The 15,724-nt window shown below is 39.4% G+C and overlaps 2 protein-coding genes across 9 annotated transcripts in view; one reads left to right on the top strand and one right to left on the bottom strand.

Moving 5' to 3' along the window:
- Nlrp4a-ps1 (NLR family, pyrin domain containing 4A, pseudogene 1) overlaps window positions 1-15,724 on the bottom strand; it is a 63,091-nt gene that overhangs the window by 5,723 nt on the left and 41,644 nt on the right. For 3 of the 8 annotated variants that reach the window (XR_015633374.1, XR_015633377.1, XR_015633378.1), the window contains 2 exons: window positions 8,984-9,079; window positions 4,007-4,193 (listed from right to left, as the gene is read on the bottom strand). The gene's annotated coding sequence lies outside the window, so the exon portion shown is untranslated. Of the gene's footprint in view, window positions 1-4,006; window positions 4,194-8,617; window positions 9,080-15,724 lie in introns of those variants that run through there. The other 5 variants (XR_015633371.1, XR_015633369.1, XR_015633375.1 and 2 more) reach the window with 4 other exon arrangements.
- The window catches only part of Gabrr3 (gamma-aminobutyric acid type A receptor subunit rho3), a 59,564-nt gene that overhangs the window by 20,855 nt on the left and 22,985 nt on the right, over window positions 1-15,724 (top strand). The window contains 4 exon segments of the mRNA NM_138897.2: window positions 2,321-2,544; window positions 5,745-5,827; window positions 6,842-6,982; window positions 13,414-13,566. Of these exon segments, the coding sequence (NP_620252.1) occupies window positions 2,321-2,544; window positions 5,745-5,827; window positions 6,842-6,982; window positions 13,414-13,566 (601 nt within the window).

Here is a 15,724-nt window from a genome sequence, read left to right as displayed (position 1 = left end):
GATTTTCAGCATTGGGGAAGTTTTGCTGCAGCAACGAATTAATGCTGTGCCCAGCTCCTTTGAAGGAGCACTCGCGTACTTCATTTTCAAATGGATTTCTCTTACCCCCTCATTTTATATTAATTTATTTATATGGCCTGTGTTTTGATGAGCCCTTTTCCATTATGTTGGCATGCCACATATAGTGCCTTTCTAAAACTCATTTTCACTGTTTGTTTCCTTGCTTTTACCTAATGGCTGCCAGCATCTATAGGGAGCAGAAGCCCTGAGTGAAGTCCGAAATAACTGTGTTGTTGACATGAGCCCAGAGCGGCAGACATGGGGTGACAGCAAAGCCTACTCCCTGGGAGTTGAGGTCAGAAGGAAATTGCAAACCTTCCTTTCTGGCTCACGTATGAGATATTACTAGTATGCGTGGAAAATGTCGAGCATAGCCTTACCCCTCGGCCAACATTTTCAGCCGGAAGACTGCTCCCCAGCAGAGACAGCTCCTACAAAGATTAGCTAAACCCTTCCCCTTGGCCCAGCTCCATACTGCAAACTCTTGATTCCTCATCCATCTGTATGTAATAACCAGCCTTCTTGCTCAGCTGTATTCTACAACTTACTGCTCTGTTCAAGTCCATACAACTAGCAAAGTGAGAGTCCCGGGTGCAAAGGCTTCTCCTGCAGTGAGCCCAGATGACCTGATCCTCAGATGCCTGCCTCTCCGTGCGTTTCTTTCCATTGTCACTTTTCTAAAACACTGGTCAGGTTTGTCCCTGGAGCAAGACCAGCTGGGGTGCCACCCTCCTGCCTCCCACCACCTTGTTTTGTTGTCTCTCCTGCCCTCCTTACTTGGGTTTCCTTCGGTTCGATTATGTATGTATGTAAGTAACAGATATTCTTAACAGATACCCAGCACCAAGTAAAGTGCAGCTTTGAGGTGCATTTTGCACCTTAGTGCCCCCTCTATTAATATAATCTTGAGTGGCTTCCAGGTCAGACTAAGCACTTCTTTCCAAGTATATGCCCATTAGGCCATCCCACCCTGTAACCTATACATTTCCCTGTGAAGTAGTTATGCTGATGACGGAAAGGCTCTGTTCAGTGGCCCTCACTCTAATGCACACCCAAACATAGCCAACCTCACAGTTAATTCATAGCAGTAACCCAGTGTACACTTAGGGAACCTAGGAAAAAATGTATCTGGGGAAACAATCAGTAACTCATCTGGTACTTGCCTTTTGTTTGTACAAATGAATGCCAAAGTCCTGTTAGGCCCCAAGTTCCAAAAAAAAAGTTGCATTTGGGTTGAGAAAGATGAGTCAACAATTATGAAAAGTGAAACATACTTAAGAAAAGTGAAACACATTATTTATATCCAGACTCAATGGCTCTGAAGAAGCTAGAAATTTCTTCTCAGCCAGCCAAATTATTAACTGTACCATCTGAGTGTCCTTTAAAATTCAAATTCTTTACTGTTTGTTTGTCTTTTGTTATTATTAGTACAGGTTTCTATCCTCCACCTGTATATTCTCACAGCTGGCCTGTATGATACCAGTGCAGCCCCTTGAGGCATTCAGAACTGGATGCTAGCACAGGTTTTTAATCTGTCATCACCATATTCTTTCAGCTAGTGTCCACGATGCCAGTTGAGATCCCAGAACCGCAGTGAATCTGGAGCACTGGCAACTTGCTTCTAGGGAGTGTGCATCTTAACACACTTCAGAAGTGATTCTTTTGCAACATAGACATTCAGAACTACCCCTTTACAGAATTCTATCTTTCAAGCATCAAGTGGTTACCATCCATAGTCTTCAACCTCCAACCACTTGCCTTCCATTAGTAAACACTGTGTTCATTTTCATGTAGAAATATAGTGTATTCAATTTAGGAAATCTGTTTCTTAAAAAAATACTCACAAACTGATGAACATTAAAACAAATAAAGATAATTCCTTACATAGATTTAAAAAAAATACAATGGCACATGCTATAGTTCCAGCACTCAGGAGGCCAAGGCAAGATATCCTGAGCTGAAGTCTAGATGGTGTTGCAATAATAGGACCATGTTAATAAAGAAGAAGGAAATTGAAGGTGAAGAAAAGAAGTGATGAAGGGGGAAAGTGGGGAGGACTGGAAAGGGACAAAGACAGAAACAGGAATGGAGCAGGAGTATGAAGAGTAATGAGAGCCTCGCTTCATCCTGTCTGAAATTGCAATGCAAACATTAATATAGAAGCCATGAACAGCATGGCCACTAGTGAGTTCACAATGCTGAAGTTATGATCTGAGCACTCTCCCTCCTGGTTCTCACTGGCCCCTCTCTCTGTGCCCAGGACTTTACCATGACGTTTTATCTCAGGCACTATTGGAAGGATGAGAGGCTCTCCTTTCCTAGCACTACAAACAAAAGCATGACCTTTGATCGCAGATTGATTCAAAAGATTTGGGTGCCTGATATCTTCTTTGTCCATTCTAAAAGATCCTTCATCCATGACACAACTGTGGAGAATATCATGCTTCGAGTACATCCCGATGGAAACGTTCTCTTCAGTCTCAGGTAAGATGGCTCCCTTTGATCTTTGGCTTCCTTGGACCACAGCCATCAAACCAAACTTGTTGGGTCTCACTTCAACCAAAACTAACAGTTCTGCTCTGAGAGTCATGACACTAAAGACGGCAACACAAGCAGAGCATGTAATTTTTTACCCACTTGTTACCCAACCTTTAAGGATCTGCTTTCTGTGCTGCACAGTCCACTCTGCCTACATACTGTTTGGATAAATAGAGTTGAGCTGAATTCTGGAAATCCATAAAAGTCTGGTACACAATTGTATAGGTATGTCAACCTATTTCTACCAACCAAGTTCTTCCTATGCCTGTACTCCAACAAGTAGATTAGAATCTTGAATTAGCTAACAATTTCTCCAGTTAGCCCCTTCAATTGTCATATGAAGGCATAATCAAAATACAAGTTAGCATAAATTTTCTCGCTTTTTTTGTTTGTGTTAGTTAAAACATGTATTCTAGCACTATTCTATAATGGCTTCTCATCTTTAATGGTCCATAATTTATCTTATCCAAGTGAGTTCTGTGCATATGGAGTGGCTTAAAATAGAAGTTCTTTTTAAAGCGGTTCTGTACATCCAAGCGATCCAGCTTTTTGGAATGCCCTAGACATCTGAGAAAATATCTATAGTAGGTTAAAAAAATTTTTTTGAGGTCTTTATCTTTACAAACTGTGGAAGTTGGTCTATGTGAGCGGAAAAAGAGGATCCTTACAAAAAGTGATTACATTAAAGATCTTTTTGTTTGCTAATTTGGTTGGTTTGTTTTTAGAGACAGAGCTTCTTTGAGTAGCCTTGGCTGTCCTGAACCTTTCTTCATAGACCAGACTGATCTTAAACTCAGAGACCTGCCTGCCTCTGCCTCCCGAGTACTGGTATTACAAGCATCTGCTATCACCCCCAGCCCTCAATTAATGATCTTATTATGGGGACATGGCCCTACATTATCTGGCTGGACTTTAGATGCATCATGAGTCTTTATAATGGAAAAGGGAGAGGAAATCTGATTTACACAAAAGAGGTGGGAATGAGATCCCAAGCCAAGGAGTGGCGGTGCTGATCAGTATGAGTGGATTTTCCCTTGAGATGTCTTTAAGGTGTGATCCTGGACCAGCGATACTGATTGGACCTCTGGCCTGCAGAACCAAACAAGAATGCATTTATGCTGTTATGAGCTGTTAGGCTTGTAGTCACTTGTTATCACGACAGTAAGCTCATTAGAATAATGATCTTTGCTCATTAGAAGCATCATTCACAGGGTAGCTAGTGTAAGTCATTTTTTAAAAAGCTATAAATGCCATTAATGAACACTATTGTTTCATATAGGACCCATAAATATTAGTGTCAAAGGTCACTAAGAGTTAAAAATGGAACCTCATTAAAGAACCAGCTGTTTTAAAGTTGAGTCGGTGAAACGATGAACAGGAGTAGAATAACCCGGTGGAGTCTGCTTACCTTGCACATTCTAGTTAGTGTCTGGCCCTGGTCAGACAGACTCTGGTGTAGTAACCTTTAATCTCTTGGGCTATCCTCCTGATAAGAAAGAGCATTTGTCTTCATCTGGTGTCCAGAAGCCATACCAGAGTATCTGTGCTCATGGTGGTTAAGGTGGACTCCTTGGACCATGTTATCACACTCGCCTCTGGAAAGAATGGAAACTAAGGTTGGTCATCTGGCTGGCCAACTCTCAGTTAACATTTTGTTCACCAAGACTAGTGTGAGCTTCCCTGGTCCCTCCCAGTGCTCTCTGTATAATGTCATTCTCTCTCTGTCTCTGTCTCTCTCTGTCTCTGTCTCTCTCTGTCTCTCTCTGTCTCTGTCTCTCTCTCTCTCTCTCTCTCTTTCTCTCTCTCTCTCTCTCTCTCTCTCTCTCTCTCTCCTGAACTCAGCCTTTTCTGATTACTGCTTTAATCCTCATTGTATATTGTAAAGTGTAGTGTACCTCACTCAGGTGGTACCCATGAGCATAATGGATTTGCTGAGTCTGAATCTTTCTGGGGTTGCTTAACCCTGGAGATGGTCTTGGAGATGCCCAAACTCAGGAGGACTAAAACTGGTTGTGAGCACAGCTCTTCAACCCAACAAAAGAACCAGTGCAAACACAGAACCGGGTGACCTGCTACCAGGTTGGGTTTTGAGGCCACTTAGCCACAATCCTCATCAGTCATTCATTTCTTCTAATATACTATAAAGCCAGTAGTATAAAAGACCTCAGAGGGTACATCTTTGTAACATAGATGACTAAGCGTGCATTTTTGCACACAATACCATCAACATACATCCTTTTCTTGATGCTTTGGCTATTGACAATAAAATTCAGGTCACAGAAGGTAAAATGCTTCTATTCTTCTGCCTAACTCAGGGGCACCATGGGCAGGAGCATCTGTTGCCTTTGTTTTTGTAGAATTGCTGGGGGCCTCTTAGGAACCTCTGATCTGCAATTGAGGCTACCACAGGTCTCACTTTGAGGCAAGATCATAGCACAGCAGCTTCTGCCTGGAGCCAAGAAAATCTAGGAGAATATACAATTTTAAGAAAAAAATGCATCAATATGCAAGCCTTTGCCTTAATAGTTCCTGAATTATGTATTATGCACATGGATCTATCGCTGAGCGTGCTGCAGGCTTTTACCTCAGTACTGAAAGGAAATTTTCCAAGTGCTTTGTGAAGGAATTTTTTACCTATAAATTTGTATTATTACCCCTTCAACTCTTTTTTCGTGCAGACCATTAAGTTTTGCATCTTCTAGAAAGCAGAACAACTTAAATCCACTTAAAGTCATCTGACTTTGAAGTATTTTTCTGAAATTTAATATATATATACATATATATACACAAACATACATATGCATACATATATATACATATACACCTATACATATACATCACATACATACACACATACACACACACTCACATATATAATTATATCATGAAAACCAGAAAATACAGAGGGAGTTAAGCAAGAAACAGCGAGATATGCAGTAAGTATAAGAATTTACTCATCAATCTGGGAGCAATCCCTACCCCACTGGGTTTGTTGTCTTGTTATTTGGACAGAACACAGCCAGGCCTGTTTCTCATTATCCTTGAAAGACACACAAAGCAAGAAAACAATGACAGGCTTCATCGCTGCGCGCTAGTTGGGCCATATGGGTAAATGATCAAAATCTTCTTTCTTGTTCCGTTTACAGGATAACAGTTTCAGCCATGTGCTTTATGGACTTCAGCAGGTTTCCTCTGGACACTCAGAACTGTTCTCTAGAGCTGGAAAGCTGTAAGTCTTTCTGCCTGGTGAAAAGAGCCTGCATTATCATTAAAGCACACGCTCACCACTCACAGGGAGACAGGCATGTGCTTAGCAATCATTTAAATATCTTATCATATTTTTCCATCTCATCATATTTTCAAATTATAAGGCTCTGCTTTTTGGTGTTACACTATCTCTGTCTTCCTAATGATGGTAAAACAGATTGTCTTTGAATGGGGAGAGTCAAGGGGAAATGCTGCGGTAATTAAACATTGTGGCTTTCACAATAGCAATGAAAGGCAGCTCCTTAGAGGGTGCATTGTCCTAATACTGGCACTGATTTTCCACATTTGGAAAGCCTGGGAATCCTATAGCTAGACAAGTTCTAATCCTCTTTTAAGTATGCACAGGCTCCCCAGAGGAACCCAGCTTGGAGCACAGACGCCCCAGTCAAAGTCTATTCAAGAGTCTGTGATCCAGCTCCATGTCAATTACCGTTGCCCAACATTTCCTTTTGATACATCTTAAAGGTCGACTGCAGTTTTTCTATCATAGGTCTGCGCCTCAGCGAGAGCCTCCTACACAGCTGTACTTTTCTAGGTCTATTAAAAATGTTTATAACAGAAGACAAGAAAATTCTTAAACTAATCCTCATTTGAGAATTTCATCCAAGATAGGTAAAACAAAACAAATTTAAAAGCATAGAATAAGCCCACGTGAGAGCAGAACCGTGGCCTAGTCCTGATCCCTAGCTTGGCTTAATCTTATATGCAAATGCACACAGACAGGGAACACAGGAAAATTCCAAGCATCACAGAGGAAGAAATCCCACCATCTTGGCAGTCTTCAGGCTCCCAGGTTTAGAGATGAAGATGGGGCTGGTGTTTTGTTTTGTTTCCATTTTGAAGTATGGATTTGTTCAGTCCCTTGGAAAATGTCTTTCAATGTGTACTACATGAATGGCATTGAACCAGGAACTGATAAAACAGGGCTATAGACCTCGCCTAACTTCTAACACAGGAAACGTCTGTGCTATTTTAGATGCCTATAATGAAGAGGACCTAATGCTCTACTGGAAACATGGTAACAAGTCCTTAAACACAGAAGAGCACATTTCCCTTTCTCAGTTCTTCATTGAGGAGTTCAGTGCATCCAGTGGATTGGCTTTCTATAGCAGCACAGGTACAACACTATGTGCAGACAACTTTAGGCAACTATTGAGTGCCAACTGTTTGTGAAGTAAATCTCTTTCTCTCCCCATTGTGCAAACCCTTCCAACGAGACATCCTAATTGTATTCTTGGCCCCTCCGCTCTATTCTTAGTAGAACATAGGGTTTTGTTTGCAATAAGGGAATCACTGTTGAAAACTCTTTCCAGCCCAAAACCTTTTAGTGTTTTTCCATCCCCTTTAGAAGCAAAGCTAAGTTTCTCAACGAGATCTATATCCTGGGTGCTGCTCAGGATATAGACCTCATCCCAACCTGTGGTCCTCCACCGCATTGCCTTCTACTTCTTGCTCTCCTGTTCTCACACACTCTTATCTCATTTCTTCTACGTGGCTTTGCTCTGCCTCTGCTCGTCTCATGACCAACCGCCTGCTTCAGTCAGAACTTTGCAAATCATCTCCCCAAATGGTGATATCCTATTGAGTCTTTCTTATCTAAGCCTCCTTCCTCACTATTTCCTATCTCTTTTTGTCTTCCCAGCACATAATGCTAGCTGAAATAGATGCCTTATTGTCTATTATCTAAGTCTCTCTTTGGAAAAAGTTGGGAAACTGTCTTGTTAAACATCTCTTCCCAGATCCTAGAATATACCTGGTCTATGGTAGATGTTCAACAAAAATCAACTGACACAACTGATTTAACAAGATGCACTATTGCCCAAAGGGGAAAAAATCTGTTTAGAATTCCTCAGGGAGGTCTGGTGGGGTAGGGGCTGGGGGCGATGGTGGTGGTGACATCCTTGTGGAAATGGGGAGGGGAGGAGTGGGGTAGGGAGGTTCAGGGCGGAGGTATGGGGTATGGAACAGTCAAAGTGTAGAGTGGGAGGAGGATAAAATCTGAACTGTAAGGAAAAATTAAATTAAGAAAAAAAAGATAAAAGGAATTAGAAATGCAATATATATTCTTCATTGCAATTGATTTATCTTTGATTTGGTAGCATTTATCCCCGGTGATTTAAAAAACATATCTGACTGTTAACCAAAGCTAGGAGCAAGCTCTTTCTCACCTCCTCCAAAACGCCACACTCATACAGACATTTTTCACCGTTTTGTTAGTTACTAGTACTCTGTGAAGGAGCTGTGTTCAGGCTACAAAATGTGGCTGCAGCTGGCACTTGGGCTCAGAGCTGCCCTGGCTGGAATTCTATCCCATCTGCTTGGCTGTGTCACTGAAGGAGCAAATACTGAGTTATCTATCTAGAAGCCAGTGTCTTAAAAGTACAACCAACATTTAAATCTCAAAGAAGTTAATTGCATCCCTGGGACCATCTTTGGATATTTAGATCTGGAAGAAATGTCAGTTTCACTCTGTTCACTTGCATTCTTTAACATTCAACAAATGATGCTATTAATTTTAATCCTGTCCATTGCATTTTCTGATATGCAAATAACACGCATTTGTGTTCCTTGATCACTGGTATATCCCTGGCACATAGAAGATTCTCAGAATCAAACTGTTGAATAAATGAATATGTAGTGTATAATTGGAAAAGAACTTCAGAAGTCTGAAGAGCTCTCATGATACTAAGAACACCTCATACAGACAAGCTGTTGTGATGCAGTTTTCTACTTCTCTTGCTCATGTCTTATAAATGATGCCAAAAATTTAATGTTTATAATCTTTGATTCAGTTAAGCCAATATTTAAATAAATGAATATATACAATGAAAATGATACATGAGTTTTAATATTTTATTATTTCTATGATCAAGTAACTCATGATAAATTATGACCATGATCTGTCTTTTTAATGTGATCATAATGTGGTGCATAGAAAACATGGAAATCAAAGGGTGGTATTTCTATACAGATATATACACTATATCTATACATTCATATCTATTATATCTATTGCACTTCTTAGGATTTTGAAGCATAAGTATCCATGAATATATTCAGTGGAAATTCAACTATTCCTTTAAATGCAGAGGATAAGTGTTCCAATTTCAAACTCTACCTCTAAATCATTCCATTTAGTCCACTACCTGTGCTTGTCACCCAGGCAGGATCAACACTAGGTAATTTTTATCCTCTTCTCTTCACGTTGTAGAGCCTGTCAAAAATCAGACAAAACATCACTGAAAATCTGTTCACAAAGATGCTTTTATGTATTTTAAATGAAATAAGAAGCCTGAACATTCCAGTATGTTTATACTTTTAAGAAGTAGTAGAACATTAACTCCTATGAAAAATAGACAAGATAGAATGGCTTCAAATGTATATAGCCTTATACAGCATGATGCAAAGTTTCTTTTAATTAAAAGGGAAACTAATAGAAGACTCTTTAACAAAAACTCATATTTGTTATTGGAGAAATTATTTATACATATATAGCCATGTTTATATGTACCTGTGCATTCTAAACTTTTAAGAAGTAGCTAGAGATTGGGGAGAGTTTCAATTTTATTTCAACACATTGTAATTCTAATTTTTTTAAAATGCACCCTTTTAATTAGAAGGAATAAAATGTGTTCTAATATTAGAAATGTACAAGATCAAGGCATTCTGAAAGCTGTGTTCATATATCAAATTAATTGTTATATCCAGATTTAAAAAGTTCCTAAGTTTCAGAAAGATGACTTTAGAGACTGATTTCAGTTCGTGAGTAGATAACAGGTCTGCCTCACATTATCCATAAATTTTTAATGTGGTGTCCTTCTGTTTAAAAAATATTAGCTTCGTCAAAAACGATTATAAATATCTTTATTCCTATCATAACTACCAACTGTAACCACCAGCCTCAAATTTGTATACAAGATAGATAAATTGATTATAGATAGATAGATAGATAGATAGATAGATAGATAGATAGGCAGACAGAGAGATAAAACCATGCATATGGCTCTCATTGTAAGAGCTGTGAGATTGGAGGTACAGAAACTTATTTTCCATCTATAGTGGAGTACTGCTTTTTACTTATGATTCTTTCACTTTTACCATTGCCTCTACACAAGCCCTTGGCCACCCAGTAGCATCAACAAGTAGGAGAGGGTTTTTCTGCCCTTCATCCACCTCATTGTTCCTCTAAATTTTTGCATATTGTGGGTTCACATAGGAAAGACTTCTATCACTGCAAAAATATATCAGGGAATTATTTGTTATCAAAGCTAACGTACAGAGGCATCTGCCTGAGTTCAAACTCTAGTCTATGGCTTACCACCAGCACAGCCTTGGAAGAGTTGCTTAATTCATTTTCCCCACCTTCCAGAGGGTGTCACAACAGTCTTTGCCTCATGCAATTCTGCAAATGAGTTAGTACATTTGAATGACTGAAATAGTGTCTGCCATGTGGGAAGTGCTTAAACAATATTAGTTAGGAAATACGTCGCCATCATTTTCATCCGCATCTTCCCTGTGATGCTTTTAATACAATCCAAGTCCTTAACATCAGAGCGCAATCATATGTGACAATTTATAAGTACATGGGAAGCTTGTGATGTCATCTTGGGATGGCATCCCAATTACTGCCAGCCCCTTTCTCACAGTCTTTAGTTCTGCTTCTTTCTACTGATGGAGGCAATGGGAGACACCTCCTGACACCCCCCGCCCCGCCAAAAATTTAATTCACATTGCAAAAGAATGGTGATGCCACCACATAAAGGTATGACGGGTTTATGGTTCACTTTGTGGGCCTCCTAGAAAGAGCAATCCAGCCTGCCAAGCAGGTCTGCAAGGAGCTGAGAACACAGAAAGGAGCAACTGGTTCGGAATTTTATGGTGGTTTGGGGGTAGAGGAAAGCAAACGATGCTTCCTTTGGTGGAGGAGACAATGGTAAAAGATTTCCTGGGATGCCAAAAGATATCTTGTGATTGTTTGCATAGATTATTATCACTATTACTATTATTATAGTTAGTTTTTTTGTTTTTTTTTAGTTTGTTATTTATGAGGCAGAGGGACATAGAAATGGGGCCTGGGAACTCTCCATATTTTAGGATTAGAAATGAAGTCCGACACTTTATTAGACTGGCTGCAGTAATGATTTGACCATCTTACAAGGTAGAATGGCCTGTTGTAATGAGTAAAGGAGTCCTTCTGGCCTACAGTGTACCCAGAGTACCATCTTCGTCTTCCCCTCCTGATCCACAGGGTAAGAGCAGTGTTCTTCCTTCCCAGTTAATTCCTTGTACTAACCCCACCAATAAAACCCCACATAATACCTCTCCAGAAAAATGTTAAGAGGGGAGAAGTGTTGCTTAGTAATGTACTTGCCTAGTATTTTCTGATGCTCTGGGTTTAATCTCTAGCATTGAAAAATGATAATAGTAATGATGATCATTTTATGAAAGAATCAATGCCTAAATGTATCTCAAGAACTCAAATAGTAAACAGAAAACTGCAAACAATCAACCATCTATATCCACTGCTCTCCTGTACATGGAATCATCCAATTTTGAGTTGAAATTTGTAAACACATTTGTGCTAGCGTGAACCTAACTATGTATTGTCATAAGTTCCTAATCATCATAACAGCTATTTGCATGGCACTTACATTGCATTAGGCACTATAAAATAAGTGAGATTATTTAAAATATATGGATAAATATAAATGGATCATATGCAAATAATAATAAGCTATCTTATATGAGCAATGTCCAAGGGTTCCTGGGACCAGTCCCTTTATAAATTGTTGAAACAACTATACTGTAATTTTATCTCTCTTTAAGAATGACATTTATAATTGTGATTTTATTTTAACCTTCCAACAATTATGCGAAGCAGTAGAGGTTGGTATATTATTCCATGCTTCAGCCATGATCACAACTTTCGATCGCACACACAGTAAAGTGAGTGTCTAAACAAAACATTGACACATTGCAAGCTTTTTACTAACACCAAGGGCAATGTGTACTTTTAACTTTAGAATATTATGCAGGATGTTTCATTTATATCCACCGCTAATGAAATTTGTAATCTTCAGGTATATATGTTTCAAGGAATCTGTGTCAGCAAACAGTGAGAATCTTGGAGTCTGATAAGAAATATAATGAGCAATTAACTGAGAATCAGAGGCTAGATGGAGAGTCTCTCAGTTCAATGTAGTTGTCCTAGTACTCAGTGTTCAAACAATTTATCTGTCCCTCCCAACAAGTTTAGCATCTGCATCTTCTAAGAAATTACTACTAAAAATAGAAGAGTTCTCTAGCTTTATATGACCTGCGATTCGGCTTTATAATTTGATCTACTATAGTCTCTAGGTTTTGAATCATTTCAAAATTGTTTTTGACACATACAAGTTAAACTCTACACCATTCATAAAGCATGTTCTAATGTTTATTCATTACCTTATTTCAGTAAATTCTAAAATTGATACATGGTTATTGCTATGCATTTAAAAGTATGAGTGAGGGGCTGGAGAGATGAACCGACAGTTAAGATCACAGGCTGTTCTTTCACAAGACCCAGGTTAAATTCCCATCCCCCACATAATAGCTCCCAACCATCTATAGCTCTAGTTCTGGAGATTGAGAACCCTTTTCTGGTCTCCACAGACAACAGTTATGCACATACATACATACATACATACATACATACATACATACATACATACAGTCAAAACATCTACACACAGAAACCAAAATGAAATAATAAGTATGATTGAATAATGAAAACATAAGTATTCAATGTAGCCTAGGAGTCATGATGAATAACACTCTACAATGTCCTAAAGATGGTTTGAAAATTTGAACTTAACTTCTTTATATACTCTGGTTTCTCTTAAGAGCACATAAATCTTCCACTTTTGAAAGCTTTGATATAGTAAATGTGAAAACAAGAAATCTGTTCAGTTTGCTATAGATATGACAACGGTGGTATTTTTCATCAGATTACATAATATCACCAACATAAGCTTATATGAGTCCAACAGCATGCAAAGAAATATCACCATTTAATTACCTTTTTGCAGATTTATCATAATATCTGAAACTTCAAAAGTAATGAAAACATGTTAAAGACGCCCCTTCTTCTCTTTGAATTCTTATCTTATTCCAGATCCCAAGCAAAGGTCCGGTGATCTACTCCAAACCTTTTCTTACAGTCAAATGTTCTTCAGCATATCATTTGATAAAGACTATTCACTATGATACACAGTCATCAATTAGCACTGTCCTTACGGAAATACTCCAAACAATTTAAGTGTGCAAAATTACATGCATTCGATGCAGTTGCCATTCACTCCCCAGCCGGGCTCTAGAAGGTCAGCAAGTTTTCAGGTGAATGATTAAGCAGGCTGGAGTTAGGCCAGGTGAGAACAAGCTGGTGCTGAGTAAGCAGAGGTGGTCCATCACAGTCTACGAGCCCTGAGAGCTTCCTGTCTGAAGAGTAGGTTGTGTGACTAAGCCTGTTTAATGGTAACCAGTTTGTTTGTTTGCTTGTTTTTCACCTAGGGTGGTACTACAGGCTTTTCATCAACTTTGTGCTACGGAGGCACATTTTCTTCTTTGTACTGCAGACCTATTTCCCAGCCATGTTGATGGTAATGCTTTCATGGGTTTCATTCTGGATCGACCGAAGAGCTGTTCCTGCAAGAGTTTCCCTGGGTAAATACAACTTTCCATTTGTCGTAAAAATTACAATCTAGAGGGAAAGTCAAGGAGGTGAGTAAATACGGTTACTGCCTGGAGAAGCAAGGGGAGTGCTGGATTAGTCAGGATGTGGCCCTGTGTTCAGACTAACGTGTTCATGTTTAGCGGACTCCAAGGACAAGGTGTTATTGGGTTCTTTCTTTGGCTACTGAGTGTTTGGGCGTGAAGGCATTCCTGACTGATCAGGAGCTGAGTGAGAGTAAGAAAAGCTGGAATGGTTATGAAACAAAAACGAGCCCACTTAAATCCCTTTTGCCACCAAAGCAACCCCATGTCCCTTACCCAAGCCGATTTGGCTCTGCAAGGCAAACCTTTTATGACACAAAAGGAAGTAATTCACTTCCTTAAAGTAATTCACACTGTACTCGTGATCTCTTAATAAATTCCCGGGCAGAGCATGCTAAATTTGGGAAGATAGGAACTGATCAGAAATTCGTACTTAACTCAAAGGTCAGAATAAGATTCAACAATAGTAGAATTTCCAGGGAGACTCAGTCCCCGCCTCATTATGTCCCCACACAGGGATGGTTGCCTAACCCATCTAGCATGTTAGATGCCACTGTCATACATGATGATTTATGGGAACCATTTCAGAGCCACTTGATGGTCACTGAGTCCTTGTAAAGTGAAATGTGCCAAGCTGAGCACTTGGAAGAAGATGTTAGTTAATGAGGACCCAGGAGTTAATGGCCCCTGCCTTCTTGACTGGTCAGGACAAGTCCTGTTTTCCTGTAATTTTTTTTTCTTTTCTACCTGTAGAGCTCTATCTTGAGAGAAGGTTTTAATACGTGCTTCATAGTCATTGTAATCGTTGCAACTGTAATAAAAATTCATCCCAGAAAGGATCGTTTTTGAAGTTAATGTTCACAAATTTCATGCACACTTCAAAAGATCACTTAAAGACATAAATTATTAATATTAATAATGTGATCACCTCTTTCCCCTACAAAAGCCACAGTCTGAAAGCATATCAGATTTGAATATCTTCCAGGAAAATATCATCTGAATGAGTAATTAAATTATTTTGACTCTGCCTTCATTATCAGAACGTCTGTGTCCCGATCCCAGCACTACAGGGGCAAGCACAGACCCAAGTAAGAGTCTGAGGGCACATGCGAGCACCCAAGAGAGATCGAGAAGGGCATTCAGTCTAGAAGAATTACATTAGCATGACATCTAATCATATCCCTCACGTTGACTGCTCTGCACTTACATGGTGAGAATGATAGCTGTAAGAGCTAGTAGGCTGAAGTAAAGTACGAATGCAGAAATATGATGCTCAAGCCTCTGAAATTCTGTCCTCCTATATCTGTGTTTATCCCTGAGAGATAGGAAAATTTTGCTTATTTATGTAAATTAGCACCCAAATCAGAGCAACCTCTTTCCCACTGTTACAGCAACAAATCACAGCTTTCCCATAACACTGCTTAATTCCCGGGCTTTAGCTTCCTACTGCCCTCAAACCCTGCCTTTGTTTCCTGCCTTTCTAAATGCAGTTTCTAGAACGCACAGGGTAGCAGTTCAAAACATGGTTATAGTGTTTATTGATCTAATTAGGTAATTGACATTGCCACCTCATCATTGCTTAGTGCTTGGTGCTTTTGAATTCCTAGAAATTAACATGCTGTACTGTAAACTGTTGCAAACTATAGCCCCCAGTGTGGCAGAAAACCCACTTTGCTTGTAACTATCAACCCACTACTAGCCTCTCTGTATCTCTACGTCCCCTTACCCTTCCCACCCTCATAATTAACATTATTAATACTGCTAACATTTTAAATAACTTCAACACTTGAGGGACTGTGTGGAACTTTTCTGTCTGCTCTGACTTACTTCCTTTAACATAGCATCTTCCAGTCCCATCCACTTGCTACAACTGATAGGCTATCACTTTTAGGACCCATAGTACTTCATTCTGTATATGAGAAATTTTCATTCATATGTCTATCTTTTCATTTTATAGCATTTATTAATGGCACAAACTAATGGGCTTCATTATGACACTTTTACTGTGTACATTTTGATCATTTTTCAATCACTACGACCATATTCTACTCCCCACCACACATTGTTTCCCTTCCTTTGCCCCCAAATTCTCCTTTTATGTATTGTC

The sequence above is a fragment of the Rattus norvegicus genome, chromosome 11 (genome assembly GCF_021556685.1).
Source record: "Rattus norvegicus strain SHRSP/BbbUtx chromosome 11, alternate assembly SHRSP_T2T, whole genome shotgun sequence".
Classification (NCBI taxonomy): Eukaryota; Metazoa; Chordata; class Mammalia; order Rodentia; family Muridae; genus Rattus; species Rattus norvegicus.
Note: the sequence above shows the minus strand (reverse complement) of the source record. Positions and strands in the feature narration are given on the sequence as shown.